At 48.1% G+C, this 26974-nt stretch overlaps 1 protein-coding gene across 1 annotated transcript; it reads left to right on the forward strand.

Annotated features, from left to right (window-relative positions):
* Positions 1-4353: 4353 nt before the first annotated feature.
* On the forward strand, positions 4354-25747 carry EDDM13 (epididymal protein 13). Its single transcript, XM_061140656.1, has 10 exons — positions 4354-4361; positions 5188-5303; positions 7976-7993; positions 15569-16024; positions 16409-16426; positions 20179-20205; positions 20979-21005; positions 22830-22954; positions 23723-23760; positions 25432-25747. The coding sequence occupies exons 1-10, from the start codon at positions 4354-4356 to the stop codon at positions 25454-25456; spliced, it is 858 nt and encodes a 285-aa protein (XP_060996639.1). The 3' UTR covers positions 25457-25747.
* Positions 25748-26974: the final 1227 nt, after the last annotated feature.

The following is a 26974-nucleotide window of genomic DNA, read 5'->3' on the forward strand; positions in this document are numbered from 1 at the left end:
AGTCATTCAACCAGGAGCTCCCAACGGGAGGCAAATTGGTGGTAAACAAAACAAAAAGGAAAAAGAAAGAAACAGCGTCAGCGCTCACAGGTGGATGCTGCCTAATTACAGCCCAGAAGTCACTCTGCTCTCGCAATTTCAAAGTTTTAATTCCCTCTAATATGTTCAAATTTGTTTGTTCCCATAGCTCTCTTGCTCGGAGGGCAAAGTTCCTTTTTTCCTTTGGGGTTCTCTCTGTCCCTGTGGCCTCAAAAATGAAGCTGTTGTTCTTGACCCTCCCGGAGATGGGTTGAATAATTGAACATAATTACGCAGCCTGGCAGGAAAGATGACGAAAACAGCCTCACCTACTTCCAGGGTCCCTCTGAGGGTTGTTAAGGCGATTTTAATGAGTCCCAGAGTGTGATGCTCAACTTCTGCCTGTTGAGATGCCAAACTGGCATCAAAAAGTTCACTCTGAAGATCTGGAAAACATGACTTGCCAATTGTGAGCTGCCAGGCTGGGCTGCTTGGTTCAATGCTTATTAAAAAAAACAAAACTATCATCATTGCCTGTTTCTGATCGTGAAGCCTCAACCTTAAAGGAAATCAATGCTGAGGATTCATTGGAAGGACTGATGCTGAAGCTCCAATACTTTGGCCACCTGATTGGAAGAGCCGACTCACTGGAAAAGACCCTGATGCTGGGAAAGATTGAGGACAGGAGAAGGGGACGACAGAGGATGAGATGGTAAAATAGCAACACTGACTCGATGGACGTGAGTTTGAACAAACTCCAGGACACAGTGGAGGACAGAGGAGCCTGACATGCTGCAATCCATGGGGTCGCATGCGTGTCAGAGTCCAAGAGTCAGACACAGCTTAGCCCCTGAACAAGAGCAACAACAACATATCATATTTTAGGCTCTGCGCATTAAGTGACGTCGTATGGTATTTGTCTTTCTCGGTCTGACTTACTTCACTGTTTTGTGATCATCTCTGGGTCCATCCATGCACATGCATTATTCTGTCCTTTGCAGGGCTGAGTAGTATTCCATTGTGTGTGTGTCTCACGTCTTCTTTATCCATTCATTGAGACAAGCAGTCTTAATACTTAGTATGTCTTTATGTTTCCTATGTGTGTGTATATATATAACATAAATATGCTTATACACATAATATATGCATTTATATATATATACAGTATATATACAATATATATTACACATACAGTATATATACACACAATATATATTTTATATGTATATATACAATGTATATATATTATATACATAATACATGCATTATATATGCAAATACATATATACACAGACACACACATTACACACATGTATTTTTTAAATGCAGGACAATTAGGAGGAGCAGCAAAGAGACTTAAACACAAGAGTGACATGATCATGATTTCCTTTAAAAATTCAAAATAGCAGTTTCTGTGGGGACAGATGGCCCTGGAGGCCTGGACCAGTGGGGAGCCCACTGCCATGACCAAGGCGGTCCCTCCTTGCGATGAGCACGCCCCAAGTTAGGCAGGGGTGAAGACAGAAGTCTGAGCAGCATTCAAAAACGTGTCTCGAGGGCCTCTGTTGCAGTTGGTGATAAAGAAAAGCAAGTCTAGAAAATAAAAAAGAAAAGAAAAATAATTTAAAAAAAAAAAGAAAAGCAAGCCAGGGGCCCAAGGGGCTCTCCCTGAAGGCAAACTGGAGTTGAAGGGCAGCTCTGAAGGAGGAATATTAAGTGCCCATTTTTATTCTCTTTTTATTTTTATTCTATTACCAGTATTTTCTAATTTTCCCTGTTACGGCTTCTTTGACATACCCCTCATTTAAAAGAGGACATTTAATTCTCAAATACGTGGGATTTTTAAAGTATCTTTGATACTAACTTCTCATTTTGATATTAATTTCTCATTTCAGTGCTTTCTCCTCTGCAATTGCCCTCTGCGATTTTCCAGTCTCCTAACTTTATCGAGGCTTTTGATGGCGAAGTCAAAGATCTATCTTGGTAAATGGCACAATTCGCTTGGAAATAAGTGGGTTTTTCCCAAACATCTTGATATTGATTTCTAACATAATTCCACAGTAATAAGAGAACACAGTACGTATGATTTCAGTATCTTTAGACCATGAAATTTCTGCACCTGCTCTTGTGTCCCTGGATATGAGCCAGTGTCTCCTGGTTTACAGTCTAACTTGAATAGAATTTGTATCCTCCTGCTGTGTGAAAATTGCATAAATCTTAAACATGTCAAATTGGTTCATAATGCTTTTCAAGTCCACTATAGTCCACCTCTCTGTACATTCATTCTATTAATTTCTGAGAGTTTGACATTGAAACTCTGACTTAAAAAAATCTTAATTTATCTACTTAAAACAAACAATTGTAACAAGTAGTGGAACTGTACGTAACTTTGTACTGTATTTTCCAAATCTTGTGTAACTGTATTATCATATTTTCATAATTTTAAAAAGAGAAAATAAAGACAAAAAGCAAAAAAAATTATGTAATGGGACAATATGTGACTTTGTTTTGTATTTCCCAAGTCTCCTGCAAACCTGTTATCTTATTTTCACAACTGAAAAAAGAAAAGCAAAGACAGCCCATTTTCAGTGGTCAGTGAGCAGGTCGGTGGGACGGACATCCAGGGAGACACCCGGGGGAGCCCATGGGTAGCTCGGTTTTCGGGTCTGGAGTAGACAGCGGGCTTGACCACTGTCTGCAGGGAGGTTCATGAGCCCCAGGTAGTGGAGAGGGTAGGCGGGGAGAGCCCCGTATCTGGGTGAGGTCTGCAGGAAGGACTAAGCAGAGGAGGGGACCCAGGATACTGCCGGAGGCCACGGCAATCAGGGCAGGGGTGGAGGAAGGGGGCAGCAATGGAGACATTCAGGGAGAGTGAGATGGTGACTCCAGCAAGGGGTGACTCATCGGGGCCAGCGGGTCAGCTGGGGCTGACCCCCATGTCCTCAAGAGAATTTACGGGGAGGTTACGGAACACTTGCTCCTGGGACGTGAGCTTCAGAGTCCCTCCAGGGCCTCCAGATCAAAGACGTGCAGAAACCAGACGCCCACTGGCCTCAGACGCCTGGAGACCTGGCCGTCTTCCACCCTGGATCTTCCCGCCCACCACGGCCACATCTTCCTAAATGTGGGGGACTCCGCGAGCCTCTGGCACGTTTGGAGAACTCTGCCACCCTAAGGGAGGCACGGGGGTGCAGTTTGGGGCAGTCGACCCCTCCTTTTCTATTAGAAGTCATTTCTACTAGAAGTTAAGTAAGCAACTATAAGTAAACAAAAATAAATGTTCAGAATACCTTTTTCTGTTTTTTTTTTGTACTTGATTTGTGGTTTTGCAGAAATAAGAGATATTATGAGGACTCTTCCCTGGTGGCTCAGATGGTAAAGAATTTGCCTGCAACGTGGGAGGTCTGGGTTGGGAAGACCCCTGGAGAAGGGAACGGCTACCCACTCCAGTGTTTTTTTTCTTTCTCTCTCTCTCTCTCTCTCTTTTTTTTTTCTCCAGTGTTCTTGCCTGGAGAATCCCATGGACACAGGAGCCTGGTGGGCTACAGTCCATGGGGTTGCAAAGAGCTGGACACAGCCGAGCAACTTTCACTTTTATAAGGAATCTTGGGTCTTCCCTGCTGGTTCTAATGGTAAAGAATCTGCCTGCCAATGCAAGAGACGCAGGTTCGATCCCTGGATCGGGAAGATCCCCTGGAGAAGGGCAAAAGGCAACCCATTCCAGTATTCTTGCCTGGAGAATCCCATGGACAGAGGAGGCTGGTGGGCTGAAGTCCCTCGGGTTGCAGAGTTGGTCACGACTCAGTGACTGACACTTTTGTGTATATGTCAGTCCCAATCTCTGAATTTATTCCTCCTCCCTTCCTGTCTGGTAACCATAAGTTTATTTTTCACAACTGTGATTCCGTTTCTGTTTTGTAGATAAATTCATTTGTACCATTTTTTTAAGATTCCATATGTAAGTGATATTCTGTGATATTTGTCTTTCTCTGTCTGAATTACTTCACTCAGGATGACAATCTCCAGCTCCATCCTGAAAGCCCTTTGGCCAAAACACAATTTTTAAAAAACTTATGCTTACAAAGCAGTGGTTGTTAAATAGTTGAAGGCTTGGAGACATGATCAGTATACTGTGCGTGAAAGTAAAGGACTTTGAATACTTCATGCACGAAATAATCTTTTTTTTCTTTTTTTGACTTTTTTTTTTTTCCCTGCCGTGTGGCCTGTGAGATCTTAGTTCCCGACCAGAGATCCAACCCCTGGTCGCGGCAGTGAAAGTGTAGAGTCCTAACCCACTGGATTGCCAGGGAATCCCCCAAAATCACTTCTTAAGAGATGTACAGGTAACAGATCATTCATTCGTTGTTGTTGTTCAATCGCTAAGTTGTGTCTGACTTTTTGAGACTCCATGGACGGTAGCCCACCAGGCTCCTCTGTCCGTGGATTTTCCAGCCAAGAATACTGGAGTGGGTTGCCATTTCCTTCTCCAGGGGATCTTCCCGACCTGGGGATTGAACCTGTGTCTCCTGCATTGGCAGGCATATTTTTCACCAGTGAGCCACCAAGGAAGCCCTCAGAATATTTTTTAAAGCCACTTATAGGTCACGAGTCCTATACAAACAGGAGATGGGAGCCATAGGATGACAAGGATCAGGCTCAGCGTAAAATTATTCTAAAATGTTGTTTTAGGGTAGATAAGCAGGGACTTCCTTGGTGGTCCAGTGGCTAAGACTCCGAGCTCCCAATGTCGGGGACTCAAGTTCGATCCCTGCTCGGGGATCCCACATGCCACAACTAAGACCCCGGAAAGCTAAATCAGCTCAGTTCGGTTAACTCGGTCCTGTCCGACTCTTTGCGACCCCCATAGACTGCAGCACGCCAGGCTTCCCTGTCCATCACCAACTCCCAGAGCTTGCTAAATAAATAAATAAAAATTTTTGAAAAGTATCTGATGCATTTAACTCTTTTTCAGGTACCTAAAAAAAGAAAAAAAAGATGAATAAGCAGACGCCGGTGGGAAGAAGCAGTCTGTGTGTCAGCCCCTGGTGTCGTGGGCACAGAGTGGACGCTTGCAGCCTCCGGGTGGCTGGAGGGTGTGTGTGGGCAGTTGGCTTTGCCCTTGGAATCTGGGAGAACAGCGAGTGACCAGAGTCCCATTGGTCCTGGAAGGAGCTCGTCCACCCCAACCCCCAAGCCCGCTGTCCACAAGTCAGGGCCCTCTCTGAAGATGTTCCTGCTGATTCTACTTTTCCTGGGACTGGCAGACGCCTGCATCCCCCGGGAAGGTAAGCCCAGCTCCTCCTGCCGTCTCCCCCTCCTCCGTTTCTTCTTACCATGGGCGGGGGCCCGGTGGCTGGCCTCAGTGAGCCTCCTCGGGTCCAAGTCCAGGTTCCTTCCCGCTCCCTGTTTAGAAATTCCCATTTCCCCTTTCCCTTGGTGGAGATGGAGGGGTGGGCGAGTCCTGGGAACCATGGCTCCTGCCCTTGGAGACACATAGACTTGTATCTGAACCCTGGTTAAATCACCAACTCCTTAGGTGGCAAGGTAGTAAAAAGAATCCACCCAAGACTGGAGACGCCAGAAACTCGGGTTCAAACCCTGGGTCGAGAAGGCTCCCCTGGATGAGGAAATGGCAACCCACTCCAGTATTCTTGCCTGGGAAATCACATGGACAGAGGAGCCTGGTGGGCTACAGTCCACGGGGTCACAACGAGCGGGACACGACTGAGCACTCACAACAATCTGTGACACCGGGGTGGGAGTGATTGCCCTGCAGAAGTGGTGCTAACCTGTCCTCTACACGCTTTATCAGAGATGATGTGTTGGCGAAGTGCCTTATTACCTGTGATGTTAAGTTTGATCACTGACCAGCTGCTATTTTCCCCTTTGTAATTAATAGATAATCTGGCTGAGATCACTGGGAACTTCACAGATATCCTAGTCCTCCTCAAACTCTCCCCCCACGAATTGCAGCATCCATCTGTGGATCTTATCTGCCAAACTGATTGTTGTAGTATTGCATGATCGTGATTTTCTATTTCTCTTATTCCTGCTACATGTATCAGTTGGAACGCTTCTGTAAGGAAGACTCAATGCTTCTGCTCTATTTATGTATTCAAGTAATTACATCAATATGAATGCATGGATATTTATTTTATCAACAAAAAGTAACAGCTTATCTTTTGATGGGTAGAAGGGTGATGGCCACAAGTTCTCTTTTGGACATGCTAAGTGTGAAGGGCCTGTAAGATGTGCAAGACCGCCATGGGTCACAGGTTCCATGAGAGCAGGGTTTGTGATGTCTTATTTTCTCCTGTACCAGCATCTCTCTCCCCACCAGTGTCACAGATACCTACAGAGCAGGAATTGAGTCTAATTCACCTGTGCCCCCAGCATCGAGCACAGACCAGTGGCCAGTATATGTGGCTGGTGAATGTTGGATGGATGGATGATGCATGGATAATGGATGGATGACAGGTGGATGATGGCTAGATGGATAAATTGATGGATGATGAATGGTTGGATGGGTGGATAAAAGAATAGATGGATAGTGAATGGGTGGATGGATGAAAGGAAGGATAGATGGATGGTGAATGGTTGGATGGGTGGATGAAAGGATGGATGGATGGTGAATGGGTGGATGGATGGATGGATGGATGGTGAATGGGTGGATGGATGGATGGAAGGATAGATGGATGGCAAATGGGTGGATGGATGGAAGGATGGATGGATGGTGAATGGGTGGATGGATGGAAGGATGGATGGATGGTGAATGGGTGAATGGGTAGATGGATGGAAGGATGGATGGTGAATAGGTCGATGGACGGATGGAAGGATGGAGGGATGGTGAATGGGTAGATGGGTGGATGGATGGAAGGATGGATGGTGAATGGGTGGGTGGATGGATGGATGGAAGGATGGATGGATGGTGAATGGGTGGATGGATAGAAGGATGGATGGTGAATGGGTGGATGGGTGGATGGATGGAAGGATGCATGGTGAATGGGTGGATGGATGGAAGGATGGATGGTGAATAGGTCGATGGATGGATAGAAGGATGGAGGGATGGTGAATGGGTGAATGGATGGAAGGATGGATGGTGAATGGGTGGATGGGTGGATGGATGGAAGGATGCATGGTGAATGGGTGGATGAATGGAAGGATGGATGGTGAATAGGTGGATGGATGGTGAATAGGTCGATGGATGGATAGAAGGATGGAGGGATGGTGAAAGGGTGGATGGGTGGATGGATGGAAGGATGCATGGTGAATGGGTGGATGAATGGAAGGATGGATGGTGAATAGGTCGATGGATGGTGAATAGGTCAATGGATGGATAGAAGGATGGAGGGATGGTGAATGGGTGGATGGGTGGATGGATGGAAGGATGGATGGTGAATGGGTGGATGGATGGATGGAAGGATGGATGGACGGTGAATGGTTAGATGGAAGAATGGATGGATGGATGGTGAATGGGTGAATGCATGAATGGGTGGATGGATGGAAGGATGGATGGATGGTGAATGGGTAGATGGAAGGATGGATGGATGGATGGTGAATGGGTGGATGGATGGATGGAAGGAAGGATGGATGGTGAATGGGTGGATGGATGGAAGGATGGATGGTGAATGGGTGGATGGATGGATGGAAGGATGGATGGATGGATGGAAGGAAGGATGGATGGATGATGAACGGATGATGGTTAGATGGATAAATCAATGGATGTTGAACAAGTAGATGGACGGATAGATGGATAATGGATGGCTAGAAGGATGAGTCGACTTAAGTAGCTTTACTGATAGACTGGATGGGTTAGTGCGTCTCCAGTGACACTTTCAGCTCTGGGCTCCTTGGGCACTGCATTGATCTGAGTCTAACGCTGAATTCTCTCCCTGTGCCCTGCTCCCTTCTTCCTGTTCCTGCTGGGATCTGGATGGCCTAACACTTTCACCTCCAGTTGCAACTGAAGAAAAAAGTAAGAACTGTGGACATCCCAAGTCTGTACTCCCATAGTCAGTTCCTCTCATATTCATGTAGCTTTTAAGACCCCTCTGGGGATTCTAGGGCAAAGTGGGCTTCGTCTTGGGGGCCAGGGCATCACTAGTAAAAGCAAGCCATCGACATCTCTGTCTTCTAGTGATGCCTGCTGCCCAAAGGGCTGTTCATCCATCCTTTTGTCTGGGGAAGACAGGTTCAGTGGGTGAATGGAGAGCTCTCATCAGAAAGAAAGAATGGTTGGAATATTTTCACTAGAGTTATATTCTGACACACACACATATATAAATAAAATCTATCTGTAGGACTCATTTATAAAACTGTAATGCTAAAGATGGGTCCTCGGAACTTATGGTTGCTGGGGGAAGAATGAGGGGGAGGGACAGTTAGGGAGTTTGGATGAACATGGACACACGGCTGTATTTAAAATGCATAACCAACAAGGACCTACTGCGGACACAGGGAAGTCTGCTCAGTGTCATGTGCAGCCTGGACGGGAGCAGGGCTTGGGAGAGAGTGGACACACGTGTATGCATGCCTGAGCCCCTTCACTGTTACCTGAAACTATCACTACATGGTTAACTGGCTATACCCCAATACAAAAGTAAAAGTTTTAAAAAAAAGAAGTAGAGCTCTCAACATCCTTACCAAGAGTGTAACCAGGCCGTTTGATCTTTGTCTAATGATACATGACAAACTATGCACAAACAGCCTCTTGTGAAACCCCTCCCCCTGTAAGAACAGGCCAGGGTAAATGAAGGAAGGCTGAGCACACACACAGAGTGGCTCTTAGAATAAGACACGGCTTCTCATTCTGGGGCCCCATCCTATCTTGGGCTTCCCTGGTGCCTAAGCTGGTAAAGAATCCGCCTGCAATGCGGGAGACCTGGGTTTGATCCCTGGGTTGGCAAGAACCCCTGGAGAAGGGAAAGGCTACCCATTCCAGTATTCTGGCCTGGAGAATTCCATGAACTATATAGTCCGTGGGGTTGCAAAGAGTCGGACACGACTGAGCGACTTTCACTTTCAACTGAAGGAAGAAAGGCGTGCATGCAGAAATCATCTGAGGTGGATAAATTACTGTTAATTCAAACTTCTCTCTTGCTTTTATCTTCCATGTCGATCCCCTGACTCCTGGTCCTGTTGTCCTTTTCCAGTCAAATGTAAGTCTGATCTCCTTCTGACTATGTAACTAGGGAGCCCTTCAACCGGAGGAGGAAGGGTACAGGGGACAGGGGGATGGCCGTCTGTCATCTTCACCCTGGGCCGCTCACAGGATGCTCTCAGTCTCAGCATGGCTCCAAACTCAGAGCCTGCAGATCCCTGGGGCCAACCAGATGGACTTCGGGGAGGTCAACCAGCCTCTGTAATCTTGTGCAAAACTGGGTGTGAGAATCTCGGTGGTTTCCTGGGAATATGGACTTCATAGCTGCGATCGGATTTTCAGTAGGACCTTGGGCACTAACACGTACAACCGGACTGGACCGCATTGTGCGGATTCATTGGTGGGCTGTAGATGAGAGAAAGTGGGTGCAGACTGGCCACGGCTCCCTCCTTGCCAAGTATTAACCATCCTGGTCTCTGACTACTGGTTGTTATGGAGACCCTCATCTGCCATCCTCCGGAGACTCAGGTGTAAGGGGGGTGGGTGGTTGGATGCTCCAGACCATGGTGTCTCAGGGTTTCTTGACCTCTGGGATAAATGTGTCTCGAGAAGGCAATGGCACCCGACTCCAGTACTCTTGCCTGGAAAATCCCATGGACGGAGGAGCCTGGTAGGCTGCAGTCCTTGGGGTCGCTAAGAGTCAGACACGACTGAGCAACTTCACTTTCACTTTTCACTTTCACGCATTGGAGAAGGAAATGGCAACCCACTCCAGTGTTCTTGCCTGGAGAATCCCAGGGATGGCAGAGTCTAGTGGGCTGCCGTCTATGGGGTCGCACAGAGTTGGACACGACTGAAGTGACTTAGCAGCAGCAGCAGCAGCAGCAAAGAGGCCTATGGGCTTCCCTGATGGCTCAGGGGTAAAGAAAGACTTGGGTTCGATCCCTGGGTTGGGAAGATCCCCTGGAGAAGGAAATGGCAACCCACTCCAGTCTTCTTGCCTAGGGAATCTCATGGACAGAGGGGCCTGGCAGGCTACAGTCCATGGGGTCGCAGAGTCGGACATGACTGAATGACTGAGCACACACAAAGAGGTCTATGGTTCTTAGAACGAGGCACAGCTTCTCATTCTGGGGCCCCATCCTGTCCTGAGACCCAGGGGATGCAATGGGGTATAAGGGATGAATTAACACATTTCACCTTCTCTCTGATCCCCACCGGCTGCCTTTGATCCTCTCCTTCCTGCTGTTTGCATGGACAACAGTGCTGAAAGGTAACATTTTTGTTCCCTCTCTCTCCCTTTGGGCTCTGATAGCCCTTGGCCGACGGGGTAATTTTTGCATGCCTTTCAAGGATATTTCTTCTTGTGACTGTCCATAGCCCAGCTTCTAATCTAGAGACATTAAAAGTCGAGACTGGATACCTTGGTGAAAAGAAAATAGTGCATCTCTCTCTCCTTCCCCTGTGAAAACTAGTTGATCAGAAATTGAGTACATTTCTGTGGTCCTCTTGTGACTAAAGGAAAGCCATTTGGTTGTAGAGCTAAATTCAGGTCTATCTGAGATCTGTGGAGGAGGACACGGCAACCCACTCCAGTATTCTTGCCTGGAGAATCCCATGGACAGAGGAGCATGGTGGGCTACAGTCTATGGGGTCACCAAGAATTGGACACGACTGAAGTGACTTAGCACACATAATTCTTCCTTTTTCTGCCTTCATGCCCCTCGCCATGAACATACATGCAATCACCTCTATGTAAGCTTGTTATTATTATTATTATCAGTATATAGACAACTTAACCCCAACCCTGCAATAGATATTAATATACTCACCTTGTGGGTGACGAAATAGAACTTTATAGAGGAAGTTGGAGAAATCTGAGTTTGAATTTTTGTGCTTTCATTCATCCATCGTGTGGGGCTTCAAAAATTAATACAATATCTCGGAGCTTCAGCTATTCTCATTGACAACATGACAATTCTCTAACCTTAGAGGGTTGGTGTGAAATCGGTAGAAGGAAAGAGCATTGGGCTTTTTTCTAGAGTCAGTGAAGAATAGTTTCTTTCTCTCTTTCCTACCTGGCTGAAGAATGGCCCATGAATGTGTGCCCCCCACCCCCGCTCACTTAAATCTCCCCGAAATCAAACACAAAGCCATTCTCAATAATCTCACCTAGCTGCTCCCTGCACCCACTGTGGACTCTGTTTCCAAGCCTGTCCCAGCTCCCAGCATCTGATCTTACTTTTGGTTTTCTCCTCATGGCTTCCTCTCTGTGGTCCCCGGTCCCACCACTCTGTACCACGTCTGTATCCTCCACCACCACGCCGACTCTGGATCGACTGCTCTCAGGAATCGTAGGTAAATACCTCGTCGCATTCAAGATGCCCTCTGGCTGTGAACTTTGAGGGGAAACTCTGAGCAAGATTTTCTGGGCATTTGACGTATGTCTGGAGCCATGCTTGGGTGACGGAAACCCAAAAATGGATCATGTATGCTCACTCTTAAGGAATTCAGAGACGGATGGAAAACACACACACACACACAAAACCCAGAAATTAGATTAGAGACATTGATGTCTGCTAGTAGTGTTGGGGCTGAAAAAAGGGATGATGGGAGTAATGAGGAAACCCTAAGTCACGCCTGAGCTCTCATAGCCATACTTTCCCAAAGAAAAGAGCTTCTTAAATCCGTTGAACTGGGGAAATCCACTAATTAGGTATGTTTCCTTCTGTTGCATTTGCACGTCTTTCGTTATGTCTTCTTCTCCAGGTATGATGAGCAGGCTGTCGGCAGATGGTAAGTGTGAGAATTCTGTCTTTTCTGGTCTTTCTCTTCTCTTGTCTATAAGGTAATGCAGATTTATGGAGTTTTGTGTTTTTAGTTATTTATTTAAACTCGGTGTTTTGTTTATTTATGTTTTCTTTGTTTATTTCGGAAGAACCATTCAGACAGTATCTGATCACATTTTGTCTCTTAGAGTTTTAAGGTAATGGAAATTTTTATTAGTGTGGAATGAGAGCACTAGAATTTTGCATGAGAAATATCATGTGGCAGATTTTTTTTTAAGTTATAAAAGATATATGCACATGAGAAAAGTTGTAGGAACATAAAATGAGAGTCAAAATCTTCCCCTCTATCCTATTCCCAGTTCTACTGTCTTGGAACAGCCGCTGCTACTAGTCTCCTGTGTATTCTTACAAGAAATACACTTAGACACGTATATCTTCAACTTTTTGAGGTCATGACTCAGATGACTGGGTCAAAGAGCGGAGGCCTTTTACATTTGGACAGAGGTTTAACAAACTTACAGTTCCATAAACCACCTACAGAATGCTAATTTTCCCACCCCTTCAGCAACATGGGGTAGCATCTAGCTTTCTGATTTTTCAAAATGGGATGGCTGAAAAAACTTGTCCCCACGTTCACAGGTAGAGAGGCTGAACCCCAAAAGAAGTTCCTGCTATATCTACTACTATTCAGTCCAATGCTATCGTTCATGTTTTCCTGTAAAGGACTCCACTTTAAAAGGACGTCCTTTACTTAAAAGCTTAAATAGATAAACTTGCAAAGAAAGCCTTACATTCCTTTAGTCAGTGAAAAGTCAGTAACATTTGTTCTAAGAAGATGCAGTGCAAAGAAATAGAGAAAAACAACAGAATGGGAAAGACTAGAGGAGAAGGAAATGGCAAACCACTCCAGTATTCTTGCCTAGAAAATTCCATGGAGAGAGGAACCTGCTGGGCTACAGTCCATGGGGTTGCAAGAGTTGGACACGACTTAGTGACTAAGCCACAGAGATCTCTTCAAAAAAATTGAAGATACCAAGGGAACATTTCATGCAAGGATGGGCACAATAAAGGACAGAAATGTCAAGGACCTAACAGAAAGCAGATGAGATTAAGAAGAGGTGGCAAGAAAACACAGAACTGTACAAAAAAAAACGTCTTAATGACCCAGATAACCATGATGGTGTGGTCACTCACCTAGAACCAGACATCCTGGAGTGTGAAGTCAAGTGGGTCTTAGGAAGCATTACTATGAAAAAAGCTAGTGGAGATGTTGGAATTCCAGCTGAGCTATTTAAAGTAATAAAAGATGATGCTGTCAAAGTGTTGCACTCAATGTGCCAGAAAATTTGAAAAATTCAGCAGTGGCCACAGGGCTGGAAAAGGTCAGTTTTCATTCCAATTCCAAAGAAGGGCAATGCCAAAGAATGTTCTAAGAGGATAACTTCAAAAATAGACATAATGAAACAATGGAAATAAGCATTAATTATAACGATACTGATGACTGCTGAGGGTCTTAGTCTGAAGACAGTTCTCTCTTCAGCGGAAAGGAAGACCAGAGGGCATTAGAGAGAGGTTCTGGACAAGTTAGCATCGTTTTGAGACTTTTTAGAAGAAAAGAATTCTAAAGTGAATTTGATATTGGCTTACATATTCCCAACATGTGACTCCAAAGGAGTGACAGTGAATCTGTGTCCACTTGAGACCTTTCCAGCCATCCCCAGGGGTTCCCATCCCAGTGCAGAGGACACGCCTGGATCTGGATCTCCAGGCAGACGGAAACGTGAACTGGACTTCCAGGGTAGATACGCCTGGCCTTTCAAGACAGCTCTGTTCTTTACCAGCATATGGGACCCTGGGGCAAGGCTGTTCTCTTCTCCCATAGAGTAGGCCTAGTAATCCACACTATAAGGGGTGCTTCTTAATGTTATAATAAAATATAACATCCTATATGTTATAAAAAATATATGATGTTATAATAAAATCTATGAAAAACTCAGGTACTAGGGAGCTGGTTAAAGTGGGCCCAGCTCCCTGCACCCCGTTTGTCCAGCGGTTCTGGAGTCCATAGCCCTCATCACTGCTTCTGCTCCTTCAAAGACAACAGTTTCTCACTTCTGTCCCCTTGGGTTCCTGAAGAGCTCTGTGTTTTCTCTATGTCCCCATCAACCTAGAAGCAGAACCCTCCTTCCCTGGTTTCCGTGAGAAATCGGCTGAGACCTACAGGTAACGAGAGCATGCAGAGCAGCCAGAGCCCTGAGCGGATGGCCTTCTCCCATTTCTGCTCCCTCTCTCTCTTCTCATCTCCCATTTTCCTTCTTCCCACCCTGCCTGTGGAGTTCCAAGACCTTCTCCTTCTCACAAGCTGAATAATACAGGACTCCCTAACGCCTACCCTCGAAGAATCCTCTCCATCCAGAAATATCAGAGCTTTATGGGCCAAGACCTCCCTCCTTGGAAAACAGCCAGACTTCATAAACAGTGAAATGCGCTTCTTAGTCAACATACAACACAGCTATAAGGCAAAGATCAACGTCGGATAGACATTACGAGGCAAAATAACCTCAGATCCAGAGTTGAGTGTGGATAAAGCCACATAGGGCTTCCCTGGTGGCTCAGTGGTAAAGAATCCGCCTGCCAATGCAGGAGACCCAGCTTCGATCCCTGGGTCAGGAAGACCCCCTGGAGGAGGGCACGGCAACCCGCTCCAGGACTCCTGCCTGGAGAATCCCACGGACAGAGGAGCCTGGCGGGCCGCAGTCCATGGGGTCGCAAAAGACTCGGACATGACTTAGCAACTAAACAGCGGCTACAGAGGCCATAGTCGCGGCTCACAGGCCAGAAACCGTCTGTACAGACACGAAAACTGAGAGCCAGAAAGAGGAAGAGCATCAGAGGCAAAGTGGTAACTAACAAAAATTTCATTCGGGACTTCCCTGGTGGTCCAGTGGTTAGCAAGACATCGCCTTCCAATGCAGGGGGCGTGGGTTCCATCCCTGGTCAAGGACCTAAGGTCTCAAAGGCCTCCAGGCCAAAAAGCCAAAACATAAGACAATATTGTAACAAATTCCACAGATTTTAAACATGATCCACATCCCAAAAAAAAAAAAAAAAAAAATTCTTTAAGAAAATTTCATGGAGCATCTTGGAAAAAGCCAGTATGTTTCAGGGCTCTGCTTCGATCGTCTCATCACCCCTCTGAGACGGGTGGATCCCATTATAATCCAGAGTGACTCTGTGCGCCCAGGACATGCCTAGTTTAAGCCTTAAAACTCACTCACCCAGTGAACCCCTTCAAGTCCTGGGCCAACCAGGACGATCGGCCATCCCATTATAATTGCACTTTTATGAGAAAACCAAGCCCTAGAGAGATGGGGTAAGTTGCCCAAGAGCTGGGTCCAAGTCTTTCCCTGATTGCCCATCGTTCTTAGTGTAAGAACGCCGCGGCAAGACAAAAAGAGCGCCGGAGTACTAAGAGGCTTTATTGGGCAATCGCTCCCGCGCAGAGCTCCCAGGCGCGAGCAGGTGGAAAGCGAGAGTCTGCAACCTGTGGCAAGGGGGCGACACTTATATACCCTGGCGGATGCGGAAGTGGCGCGACCTTTCCGTATATAGTTAGAATCGGGCTCTAGGGTGCTGATTGGACTTTTCGGTCTCGTGTCAGTTTTTGATTGGCCGGAGTCTTGGCGCCTTCGCGTCCATCAGTCTGCCTGGCAACGGGCTGTTGATTGGTGGATGTCTGTCCCTGGGACTTATGGGGGACTTTCCGGCGGGGGCTTCTGTATCAGCATTTTCCAGCTGGCACTTTCCGCCTGCGGTCAGCGTGACCTTTCACTTAGGATGAAGCCCGAGGTCTTTAAAATGACCCACAGGGCCGGGCATCATCTAACTCTGGACGTTCTTGTCCCCTCCCGGTCATCTTCTCCTGCCGTGTCCCCTCGGCGGGTCTCTCTCCATTCTTCCGAAGCTCCAGACTCCTTCCCACCCTGGACTGTCCCACCGCCGGGAGCGCGTCTCTCTCTCCCCTCCAAAGGTCTTCACCGGCTAACCCCTCCTCATCTTTCAGGTGTCAGACTCAGTGACAGTTCCTCCAAGACGCCTTCCCTGGCACCCCCACCAGGTCAGCAAACGCCGCCCCCTCGAGCAGGTTCCAGCCGCGCCCAGAAACCCTCTCCCTGCCGCGGATGGGTTTCTGATTCGCGCGGCCGCCTCTCTGGCCTCCGCGTGCTCGTGTTCCCCGAGAGTGAGACGCTTGTCCGGCTCGCTTTCTGTGTAGCCTGCACGCCTTGCACACACCAGAGGCCCCACCAGTACTAGTTAGAGAGAGAGAGGGAAGGACCGCGCCTCCACCCGCCTCGTGTCCAATGGCGCGTTGCCTCTGTCTCCTCTGACTGGTCAGGGAGTCTCATTTTGCCGTGTCCTTATTTCCCGGTGTCTTGACACTCATCTCTGTCTTCCCTCTGCACCTCCGTGGGAACCTGGCTGCTTGCACCCTCGCCTCCAGACAGGACAGAGGAAGAAAGTAAGTGCTTTTTCAATCCCGAGTCTGTGTCCTTGAGATGACATTCCCATAACCCTCTCTAACAACCCTAACCCTAACCCTCTCCGGGATCACAGCTTGTTGTTGTTCAGTTGCTCCATCCTGTCAGACTCTTTTGTGACCCCCGTGGACTGCAGCCCGCCAGGCTCCTCTGTCCCTGGGATTTCCTCATTAAAAATTCAGGGGAGGGGAATTCCCTGGTGCTCCAGGGGTTAGGACTCTGCATCGGGTTTCAGCCCTGCTTGGGGAACTAAGACCCTGCATGTCCCCCAGTGCAGCCAAAAACCAAACAAATCAAGCTGCCGTGGAAAAAAACAATGGGGGGAAGTGCTGGTGCAGGCCCTGGCATTTCGATATTGTCTTGGGGTCAAAAGCAAAACTGTTACAAATAGGCTGCCATCGGGCTGTGCTTGTAACATTTCACAACCATTTCTGTGGGGAGAGGGTCTGCAGGGGAGCCCTGGTTTACAAGGACTGCCAATTTCTGTGGTGTAAATGCTTTAGCTCTGGGCTGATCTGAAGCCACTAATTAGGCTTGGCAGTGGCTTGCTAAAGTTTTGCAGATTTAACAACCATCTCTTGCAAGCCAGCTCCGGCACAGCCCCAGGTCTCAGGGATATTGCTTTCGTTTGGTGTATAAATTGCTCCCACAAAAAAGGGCCTACCTTCTAGAAGAAACAGTTTGCTGGTTCTTGGGAGAGAAAGTGGGCCATTCTCTGGCTAGAGAGCGGGGGACACATTCTAAGGAAGACGGACGTATGCCCCCCAGGCAGGCGAGCTGGCGAAGCACCTCTGTCTCCCATCTCTGTTGCGCCTCCAGGGCAGACTCTTGTCCACCTGTCACACCCATGACCTTGAAGCATGTCTAACACACACGGGCCACACCACTACTCCTGAAGCAAAAGAGAGCTCCCTTCTATGGCTGATGGATGCAATTTTTGCTAATGGGAAGGGGTGGAAGAGAACCAACATTGGAGCATCCACCTCTATGATACTGCTGAATCCTCACGTGGCACTCTGTGCCAGATGGAACCCGAGTTTTAAGGCATGGCTCCCCAAACTGAGGCTTCCCAGGTGGCTCAGTGGTAAAGAACCCACCTGCCAATGCAGGAGTTGCGGGTTCAGTGCCCGCAGGAGGAAAGGGCAACCCCCTCTCGTGCTAGTTTTGCAGTGTTTTTGTGAGTCTATAATTAGCTCACAATAAAAGCTTACAAATAACTTTAAGAATGTTTAATGGGTGAACAAAGGAATGTGCTGGTGGGGGGTGCTGTGTATTTGATCCTACTTTCTTGCTCACTTTTTTCCATGTTGACCCCCTCATTTCTGGTCCTGCTGCACCTTCCAGTAAAAAGTGAGTTTTTCTTCCTTTTCTCTGGTAATTCGGGTGTTTTCAGACGCTGAGACCAAGAAGTAAACAAGAAAGAGAAGGGAATCTTTGGATTGTTCTCACCTGGGGACCTGGGTTGAGAGAGACCCTCTGCTAACAGGGTCTCCATCTGTCACTCTTGACTCTGAAGGGGGCTCAGACTGACCCGCCGGGGTCCACAAGCTCCCTGAGACTGCACGCATAAGACCCAGAGTTTGTGGTTTGCTGGGGTGGGTCTGAGGCTGTATGTATGACTGGGTGTGTGAGCGCACGGCCATCAAGGCCTCCAGATTTCATCAGAAGCCGAGGACCACAGCCCCAGCATGCAGGGATGTACTGAGTTGCGTGTATTTGCTGAGAGGACAGTTCAATGAGGAGGAGCTCAGAGCCACAGCTCCCTCTTTGCTCCTCCCTCCTGACTTCTCAGGAGAGAAAGGATATAAAAATGGGTTGGGGCATCTTCTTCTGAGGAGCTTCCTCATCTCTGGGGGACCAACGCTCGAGGGAAACGGGTGTCTGGGGAGTCTCTCCACCGGGATCAACAGGGTTCCAAAGGAGACAAGTGTAGTGGAAGCAGGCAGAGTCCCCACCCTGGCCCCCGGCCACCCCGAGAGATCTGGGGGCACCTGCATCCCACCGCAATGGGAGGGTCTCTCTGGAGGACCAGCAGGGTGGGATGAGCCGGGAAGAAGCCAGTCACACTTCTCATCCTCTCCCTTTTCTGTTGATGCCCAACGGCTCCCGCTGGAATTTCTCCTCCCCACCGCCTGCACCTCGGCAGTCCTGAAACGTGAGTTTCTTTTTTCACATTGTCCCATCTGTCTTGTTCCCTTTCTTATCTCTGTGATGAGGTCCCTTCCCAGACACAGCCTCACCGATCACAGAATCTTTCTTTCTTTTTTTTTTATTAATCCAGGGACTGGAAAAAATGGCTGTATGATTTTCACTTTCTAAAGGGGGGATGTCTTATGGGAACCAAGGCCCTGGTCAAATCAGGGATATGGGCAATGTTCTTACGATGATGGTGATGACTGTAAGGAAAATTCATTCAGGGTTTCCTGGGCGCCGGGCACGTTTAATATATTTTGTTGCGTTTCCCGGTCCAGGTAGGCATTACTCATCTGAAGTGTCTAAGGTGCCTACAACATGGGGACGGCAAATATGTGGAGCAGGCGTGGGGGCTGCCTTTCCAGCCTGACTCTGATCCAGCGCCAGTTCCTTAAGCCACTAGCTGTTGTTTAGTTGTTCAGTTGCATCTGACTCTTTGCGACCCCATGGACTGTAGCCCGCCAGGCCCCTCTGTTCATGGGATCCTCCAGGCAAGAGCACTGGAGGGGGTTGCCATTCCCTTCCCCAGGGGATCTTCCTGACCCAGGGATAGAACCCGCGTCTCCTGCACTGGCAGGCGGATTCTTTACGGCTGAGCCTCCAGGAGAACCCTTCAGCCACTATATTTCTGCTCTAACCCACATGGTGGGGCTTCCAACCATCTCCCCTTCGCAGCTCAGCACCGTCTGCCTGGGCTCTGTTCTCGTTTGCTCCCAGTGTCCACATCTTCTGATCTTATGACTTTTTTTCTTTTTTTTTTTTTCCTTCTATGGTCTCATCTCTCACGGCCCCTTGGACTCAATGCTCTGGACTTTGTCTGCAACCCTGAACACCGTCCTACCTCCCGGACCACATCTTCTTCTGGATGGATGACATCAGAGATCCTCGGTAAATCATCTCACTCTATGCGTGCCCCGAGATTTTTGGCATGGGAAGTTTGTTTGGGAAAAGAAAATTCTTTTTTAAAAAAAGATTTATTTGTAGCCGTGCTGGGTCTTCGTGGCTGTGAGCGGCTTCCTCTAGTTGAGGGGAGTGGAGGCGACTCTCTAGAGGTGGTCTCGGGCTTCTGCTTGCGGTGGTCTTCTGTTGTGGAGTAGGAACTCCAGGGCGTGGCTCAGTAGCTGTGGTTCCCCGGCTTCCGAACACAGGCTCCACAGTGGTGGTGCTTAGGTGCTCCGAGGCATGTGGGATCTTCCTGGACCGGGGATCTCGGGTCTCTCCCACATTGGCAGGCAGATTCTTTACCACTGAGCCACCAAGGAAGCCCGGGAAGAATATTCTTTTTAACTCTCTGTACGGGATAGGACCGTGCAGGGCAGTGGAAACTCAAAAATGAACCTCACACGCTTGTACCTCTAGATAAACCCCACACAGACTGATGAGGGGACAGGCAGATAGTCTTAAGGCAATATGAACATCCCGAGGGAGAAGTGATGAGAAGACAGGAGAGGCAGCTCGGCGTGAGTCAGTTGCTCGTTGTTGGTCTACGGGCACTTAGCAGGCTGCCTTTGGCAATTCTATCTCTACGTTGTCTCCACAGGTTTGCTGAGCCTCCAGGTACTGAATGGTAAGTAGTGACCATGCTAATTGGCTCTACCGTTTGCTTTTGCTCCTGGACACAAAAATATAGACTTATCAGCTTTTCTTTTTTAATGTTGGAAGAGTCTTTAAATGGCATCAAACCTTACACTCTTGGGTTTTGTTTTAAATTTCTTTTTCAATTTTTAATTGAAATCTTACACTCCTTATCATCATCATCTGAACATGATAAGTGTCTTTTTTTTTTGTTCATCCAACGACAGATACTAATTAATATTAGCCGCTCTGTGTTCAGTCCTGTTCTAGACGTTAGGGATACAGAAGGGAACAGTTCCGAAATCTGCGTCCAAATAGAGCTGATGAGAAGAGGAAGAACACGAATACATAGAGAAATAGTGGGTTAGAAGTCTGTTGGATGCTAAGCCCTGTGCAGATCACAGAGGAAGGGAGATGGGAAGGCAGGGTAGGAGAGAGGGATGCGTTTTTAAAAGGTGATCAGGGAAAGTGACTTTGACAAAGACTTGGAGGAGGTGAGGGAGCCAGTCACGAGCACTTGTGGGTGGAGGGTGTTCGTGGCAGAGGGGACAGCGGGTGGACCGGCCACGAGGCCGCGCAGTGCCTGAGGCCAGGGACTGCAGGGGGCTGGGTGCGTTCTCGGCGCTCCTTATCTGGGGCGCGCAGAACCGCTCTTGACGATTTGTATTCATTTCAGAATTTGTTGATGATTTCCTTTCTTCCTTTTCCCCCCTCCTCTTCCCTTCCTTCCCTTCCTTCTTTGCCTCTTTCTCTTCCTCTTTTTAGAAGAATCAAGCGACTGCAAGGAAGAAGGTAGGTGCATGGCATCACGCCTGTTCCCATCGACAGGCCTGCAAGTTCCCTCGGTCTGTGTTAAGACAAAGTCTTAAGGAGACACAATTTCAGGTGGCCAAGGTCAGGGCTTCAGAACCTGAGAGAATGTCCTCCTGAGGGGCAGCCAAAGCCTACAGACCACCCCGCCCCCGTGTACTGCCCACGGGTACCAAGGAGGCCGAGCGCAATGAGGTGTGACTGGGAAACGTCTTGGTTTTTCTCGGTTGCTTCTTCTGTCGATCGCTGAGGTCTAAAAGGGTTCCTAGAGATGAAGAAGGACATTGAAATTGATCCCAGCACTGCCAAATAAATAAGTAATTCTGAAAAAAAAAAAAAGATTTGCATACATTTCAAAGGGACAACTAAAGATGCTGAATAATTGATCCTTTCAAATTGTGCTGGAGAAGATTCTTGAGAGTCCCTTGGGCTGCAAGGAGATCAAACGAGTCCATCCTAAAGGAGATTAATCCTGAATGTTCATCAGAAGGACTGATGCTGAAGCTGAAGCTCCAATACTCTGACCACGTGATGCGAAGACTCATTGGAAAAGACCTTGATGCTGGGAAAGATTGAGGGCAGGAGAAGTGGGAGGCACAGGATGAGATGGTTGGATGGCATCACTGACTCAATGGACAAGAGTTTGAGCAAACTCTGGGAGATAGTGAAGGACAAGGAAGCCTGGTGTGCTGCAGACCATGGGGTCACAAAGAGTCAGACACGACTTGGCAACTGAACAACAACAATGAAGGGACAGAGAAAGGCATTACAACCACAGAGTAAATTCTCTAAGAAAAGGGGAGGGGTCTGCCTTCCTGAAATTTCAACAAGGAGCTTTATTTTTTTCTCATTTCCCCCTTCACACTGGTAATGTTCTGCTTTTTGACTGGAGGGTCTGTTTAGTGAGGTGAGTTATATGTGTCAAAAATGCAGAAATAGCAAAGCTAAAACCACAAGATCAGTAAAATAGTACTAAGGGAGAGTTTATTGTGCAAAGAATAGTTCTTAACCTGGGAGCTTTCAAATTCAAAACTGATATGAAATGCAGGAGCAGGGTGTTCCTCACAGGGTAGCTTATAATGCGAAATTGAGGAAATTGTTTATATTTTAAAATGATGGTTAATACAATGTGGTTTCCTGAGGGCACAATGGTTGGTTAAAAGGGCACTATCTTCAACCATTTTGGGGAAGATGACTTAAATTCCTCTCATGATTATCAGAGACATTTAAAAGAAATGATTTAAATTTTGCTTATGTTCCTGAAAGAAGCAAGATTTAATTTAATATCTATGACTCACGTGGCTTCCTTCACTCTGGGAATTTTCAAGTGCCATCTCCTTTTTAAAAAATATCTTATTAGTATTAGGGTTTTTTTGTATGTAATATTAAAATGTAATGTAACACTTTCTTTAAAATTTAAAATGTGAAAAGAAGAGGGAAAGAATATTAAGCAAGTGAAACTGGGCTTGTGCCCCAGATGGGGTCTGCAATGAGGAGGTGACAGGGTCAGATCTGGTGTTAGATCCCTGTGGCCCCCAGTGGGAGCTGGTCTGGGGAAGAGGAGTGTGGAGTAGAAGGCTGGTGCAATGGCAATCAGAAGGAGATGTGAGACTGGTGCCTTGCAGATGGAGAGGGGAGGTGAGGGCACCCAGTAGCAATGGACCACATTTCAATCCCAGAAGCAGGTGGACTGAGGGTGTGGGGTTCAGAGGGAGATCTGTGTGGACAGAGTCAGGGGGAAGGCAGGATGTCCACACAGGGGGCGGCAGGCCTTCACGTTGGTCGTGTCCACTTGGATCTCCCCAGTAAAGTTCCTCCCAACGGCCACCACCCCCAAGAAGCCGCTGAAGCAGAAAACCAGATGGAATGGGCTGAGATGTGCCTACATGATGGTCACCTTCTTGTTCGTGTCCTACAATAAAGGAGACTGGGTAGGAGGAGCCGGGTTCCTAAAGGTGGGGAGGGAGGAGGAGAGCGTGGGAGCACAGAGGAAGGGAGGGAGGAGCTGGGTACCTCATGGGGGAGGAGGGGGGTGAACAGATGGAGGGAGGAGGGGGTGGGGGGAGCACAGAGGAAGGGGAGGAGGAGCTGGGTATCCAAGGGGTGGGCAGGATGTCGGGGACGGCAGTGAAGATGGGGAGCGCCTTGCTGCACTTGTAGAAGGAGCAGTGCTAAGGGATTTGGGGTGAGAGACGGGGAATATGGGAGGGCCGAGGCGATGAGCCCCAGCCTTGCACCCTTGCTTAGATGAGTGGTTCTTCGATGAGGGTGACTTTGCCACCCAGGGGACACTCAGCAGCGCCTGCAGACATTTCTGGTGGTCACGTCTGGGGGAGGAGATGCCGCTGGCATCTGGTGGGTGGAGGCCGGGCACGTGGCTTCCATAGGACGGTGCCCACAACTAAGGCTGAGCCGGGTCAAAGTGGCAGGGGTGCTGAGGTCGAGAAACCCCAGGTTAGAGCACCGTGTTGTTTACTGGGATGGAGTGAACTGGCTGGAGGATGGGGCAGTAAGAGGGGAGGCTGGATAGATCAACCAGATCACGGATGTCACCCCCCACCACCGCCGGGGCGGGGAAAGGGAAGCAGGCAGGAAAGAAGAAAGGAGGCTTGGGGAGGGATGGAGGGGGAGTGGTAGAGCTGTCTCACCAATACCGTTTCTTTCTGCTTCCGGTTCCCCCTCTTCTTCAACCTCCCAAGTGTTACTGCCATTACTGTAACCCAGAGGTGGACAACAGGTATGTCCCATGGGGGAGAGGGTTTGTCCACTGCCAGGTGCGGGTGGGGGCTTGGTTCAAATTCCCCAGGTGGGTTTGGAAATGCCAACTGTAGAATCACAGAGTTGAATGGAAAGTTTCAAGTTCATCTCCCTAATCTCAAGCCACAGCTTACCAATGGTAAGGACGTGGAGAGCAGAAAGAATTCATTTGTGAATTCCCTCAAAGGTTATGTGGGATTTTTTTTTTTAAAGGTGTGGCAGAATACACATAATATAAAATTTACCACGAGTGATGTTTCGTACACTCACCATGTTGTGCAGCCCTCATGACAATCTAGCTCCAAAAACTTTTCATCATCCCTAAAGGAACCTCTGCAACCATAAGCAGTGTCTCCTCCCAGCCCCTGGCAGCCACTAATCATCTCTCTCTCTCCATCTCTGGATTTACCTATTCTGGACATTTCGTATACATGGACTCATATACTATGTGGCCTTTTGAGTCTGGCTTCATTCACTTAGCATGTTTTCAAAGGCCATCAGGGCTATAGCATGTATCAGGACTTCATTATTTTTCAGGACTGAGTAGTATTTCTTTGCACGGACATGTGCCTGTTTATTCATTCTTTACTTGAAGGACATTTGAGCTGTCTCCACCTTTTTTTTTTTTTTCAGTGGGTTTTGTCATACATTGACATGAATCAGCCATAGATTTACACGTATTCCCCATCCCGATCCCCCCTCCCACCTCCCTCTCCACCTGATTCCTCTGGGTCTTCCCAGTGCACCAGGCCCGAGCACTTGTCTCATGCATCCCACCTGGGCTGGTGATTTGTTTCACCATGGATAATATACATGCTGTTCTTTCGCAACATCCCACCCTCACCTTCTCCCACAGAGTTCAAAAGTCTGTTCTGTACTTCTGTGTCTCTTTTTCTGTTTGGCTACTGATACGCTGCTAAGAACACAGACACACAAAATTTTTCCTTGAACACCTGTTTCCAGTTCCTTGGGGGTACACACCTAGGCGTAGAAAGTCTGGGTCATGTGATAATTCTATGATTAATGTATTGAGAAATGCAATCAGTACGTTTTTATCAAGTAACTGCACTATGATGAATTCTGGGTTCACTGAAAATGGTTAAATGGTGAATTTTATATCATGTGAATTTTACGTTGATTTTTCAAAACTATAAAAACTGGTGTGAGCTGGAGTCACCCCCTGGGGCTGTCGTTTTCAGACCCCCTGCAGCAGACTGTGACCCCCTTTGGGAGCAATGAGATGCTCAACCTATCCCCCAGAGCCAAGAGCAAGCCTTATATATTCACCCCCTGCACCAACCCTAGGTGACCCCAGTGGGCTAGGCTAGGGGTGCAGCAGGGAGGGTCCTTGTGCTCTTGAGGCACGCCCCCTAGTGGGAGGGCAGGGAATAAGTCATCTGAGCTTCCTCGAAGATGCTGTGACAGACAGGAACTGGAGCGGGTAGCTTTTTCCACTGAGTGTTCAGAAGAACCTCTCTCTGAAGAGAAGATATTCGCATGGTGAGAAGGCGAGGAGCAGCCGGCTGAGATTTAGGGAAGCGTGTCCAGTGGGTCGGAGGGGCAAGGTGGGCAGAGTCCATGGAGCAGAGAGCCGTCCAGGATGTAAACCAATGCTCAAATACATTTCCCTCTTCTTTCTTCCCTTCTTTAGAAACAATCCCTGCTGTGCTTTCTAACTGCCCTTCTCCATCTCAGCTCAACCCTCACGAGTCCTCCATCTCCCAGCTAGTCGGTCTGGCCTCTGGGGCAACCTCTGTGTTCCTAGACTGCCGATTTGGAGGGTAATGAGTCGAGTCCTTTGAGGGATAGCGCCTGTCTGCCCAGAGGCATGACCAGAAGGTCTCTGTGAGCAGAAGCACTGAGAGAAGCTGAGTGAGCGTCCGCAGTGGTCTCCTCCACAACTCCTCTTTAGCCTTTTTCACCCCTTCCCCAATGTTTCTGTAATAAAAGGTACACATGCTGAATGACTGAATGCCTGCTTCTTCATCGAGACTTAGCTGTGTGGGGTGGCGGTGGAAGTCGCTCAGTCGTGTCTGACTCTTTGTGACCCCGTGGATTGGAGCCCGCCAGGCTCCTATGTCCATGGGATTTCCAGGCAAGGGTACGGGAGTGGGTTGCCATTTCCTTTCTCCAGGAGATCTTCCTGACCCAGGGACCGAACCCAGGTTCCTGCATCGCAGGCAGATTCTTTACCGTCTGAGCCACCAGAGAAGCGAAGAACCCTATCTATCGCGTAATTCTAGCGGCAACCCTTGAAGGAGGTTCTACCGTGCTGCCTGCCTTGTAAGTGGAGAATACAGAAGACGACTCCTTTCCACATCCCAGCTCTGCCCTTCACTGGACGGCAACTCTGCGGAGGTTATTGTTTTTTCACTGCCGCCTTTTACTCTCTATAAAAGTGGGATATTAATAGTGCCTAACCACCTTGATGAGGACCAGTTGTTGCGTTCACCAAGAAGTTGGTTAAAACAGGCAATGAGGGGTATCCCTGGTGGCGCAGTGGATAAGAATCTGCCTGCCAATGCTAGGGACACGGGTTCCATCCCTGGTCTGGGGAGATTCCACATGCTATGGGGTAACTAAGCTGGTGTGCCAACAACTACTGAGCTCAAGCTCTAGAGCCAGCGTCCTGCAACTACTGAGGCCTGCTCACCTAGAACCTGCGCTTAGAATCAAGAAAAGCCATCACACTGAGAAGCCCGTGGACCATGAGGAAGAGGAGCCCCTGCGTGTCACAACTAGAAAAAGCCCTCAGAAAGCAACGAAGACCCAGCGCAACCAGAAAACTTTTTATTAAAAAAAAAAAAAAAAGCACAATGAAAAATACTCTGAAATCTGTAACTGTACACACATTTGCCAATGCTTTCCTATAGCACCAGAGGTTTCGTTTTGTTTTTAGTTTGGGCCTATGGAGAAGGGAACGGCTCCCGACTCCACTGTTTTTGCCTAGAGCATCCCATGGGCAGATGAGCCTGGTGGGCTACAGTCCATGGGGTCGCAAAGAATCCAACGCGACTGAGTGACTAACACTCTTTTTCTTTAGTTTGGGTCTAAGGACCTATATGTTCCAGTCTGCTCCTTAAATGGGGAGCAAACACTCTTATACAGCAACGTGAGGTAGGTGGAGGCCAGGGAAGACGCTCCACCCCCAACAGTGGACAGGACGGCCTCCAGACACAAATGCCAATGACGCT

The sequence above is a fragment of the Dama dama genome, chromosome 4 (assembly GCF_033118175.1).
Source record: "Dama dama isolate Ldn47 chromosome 4, ASM3311817v1, whole genome shotgun sequence".
Lineage (NCBI taxonomy): Eukaryota > Metazoa > Chordata > Mammalia > Artiodactyla > Cervidae > Dama > Dama dama.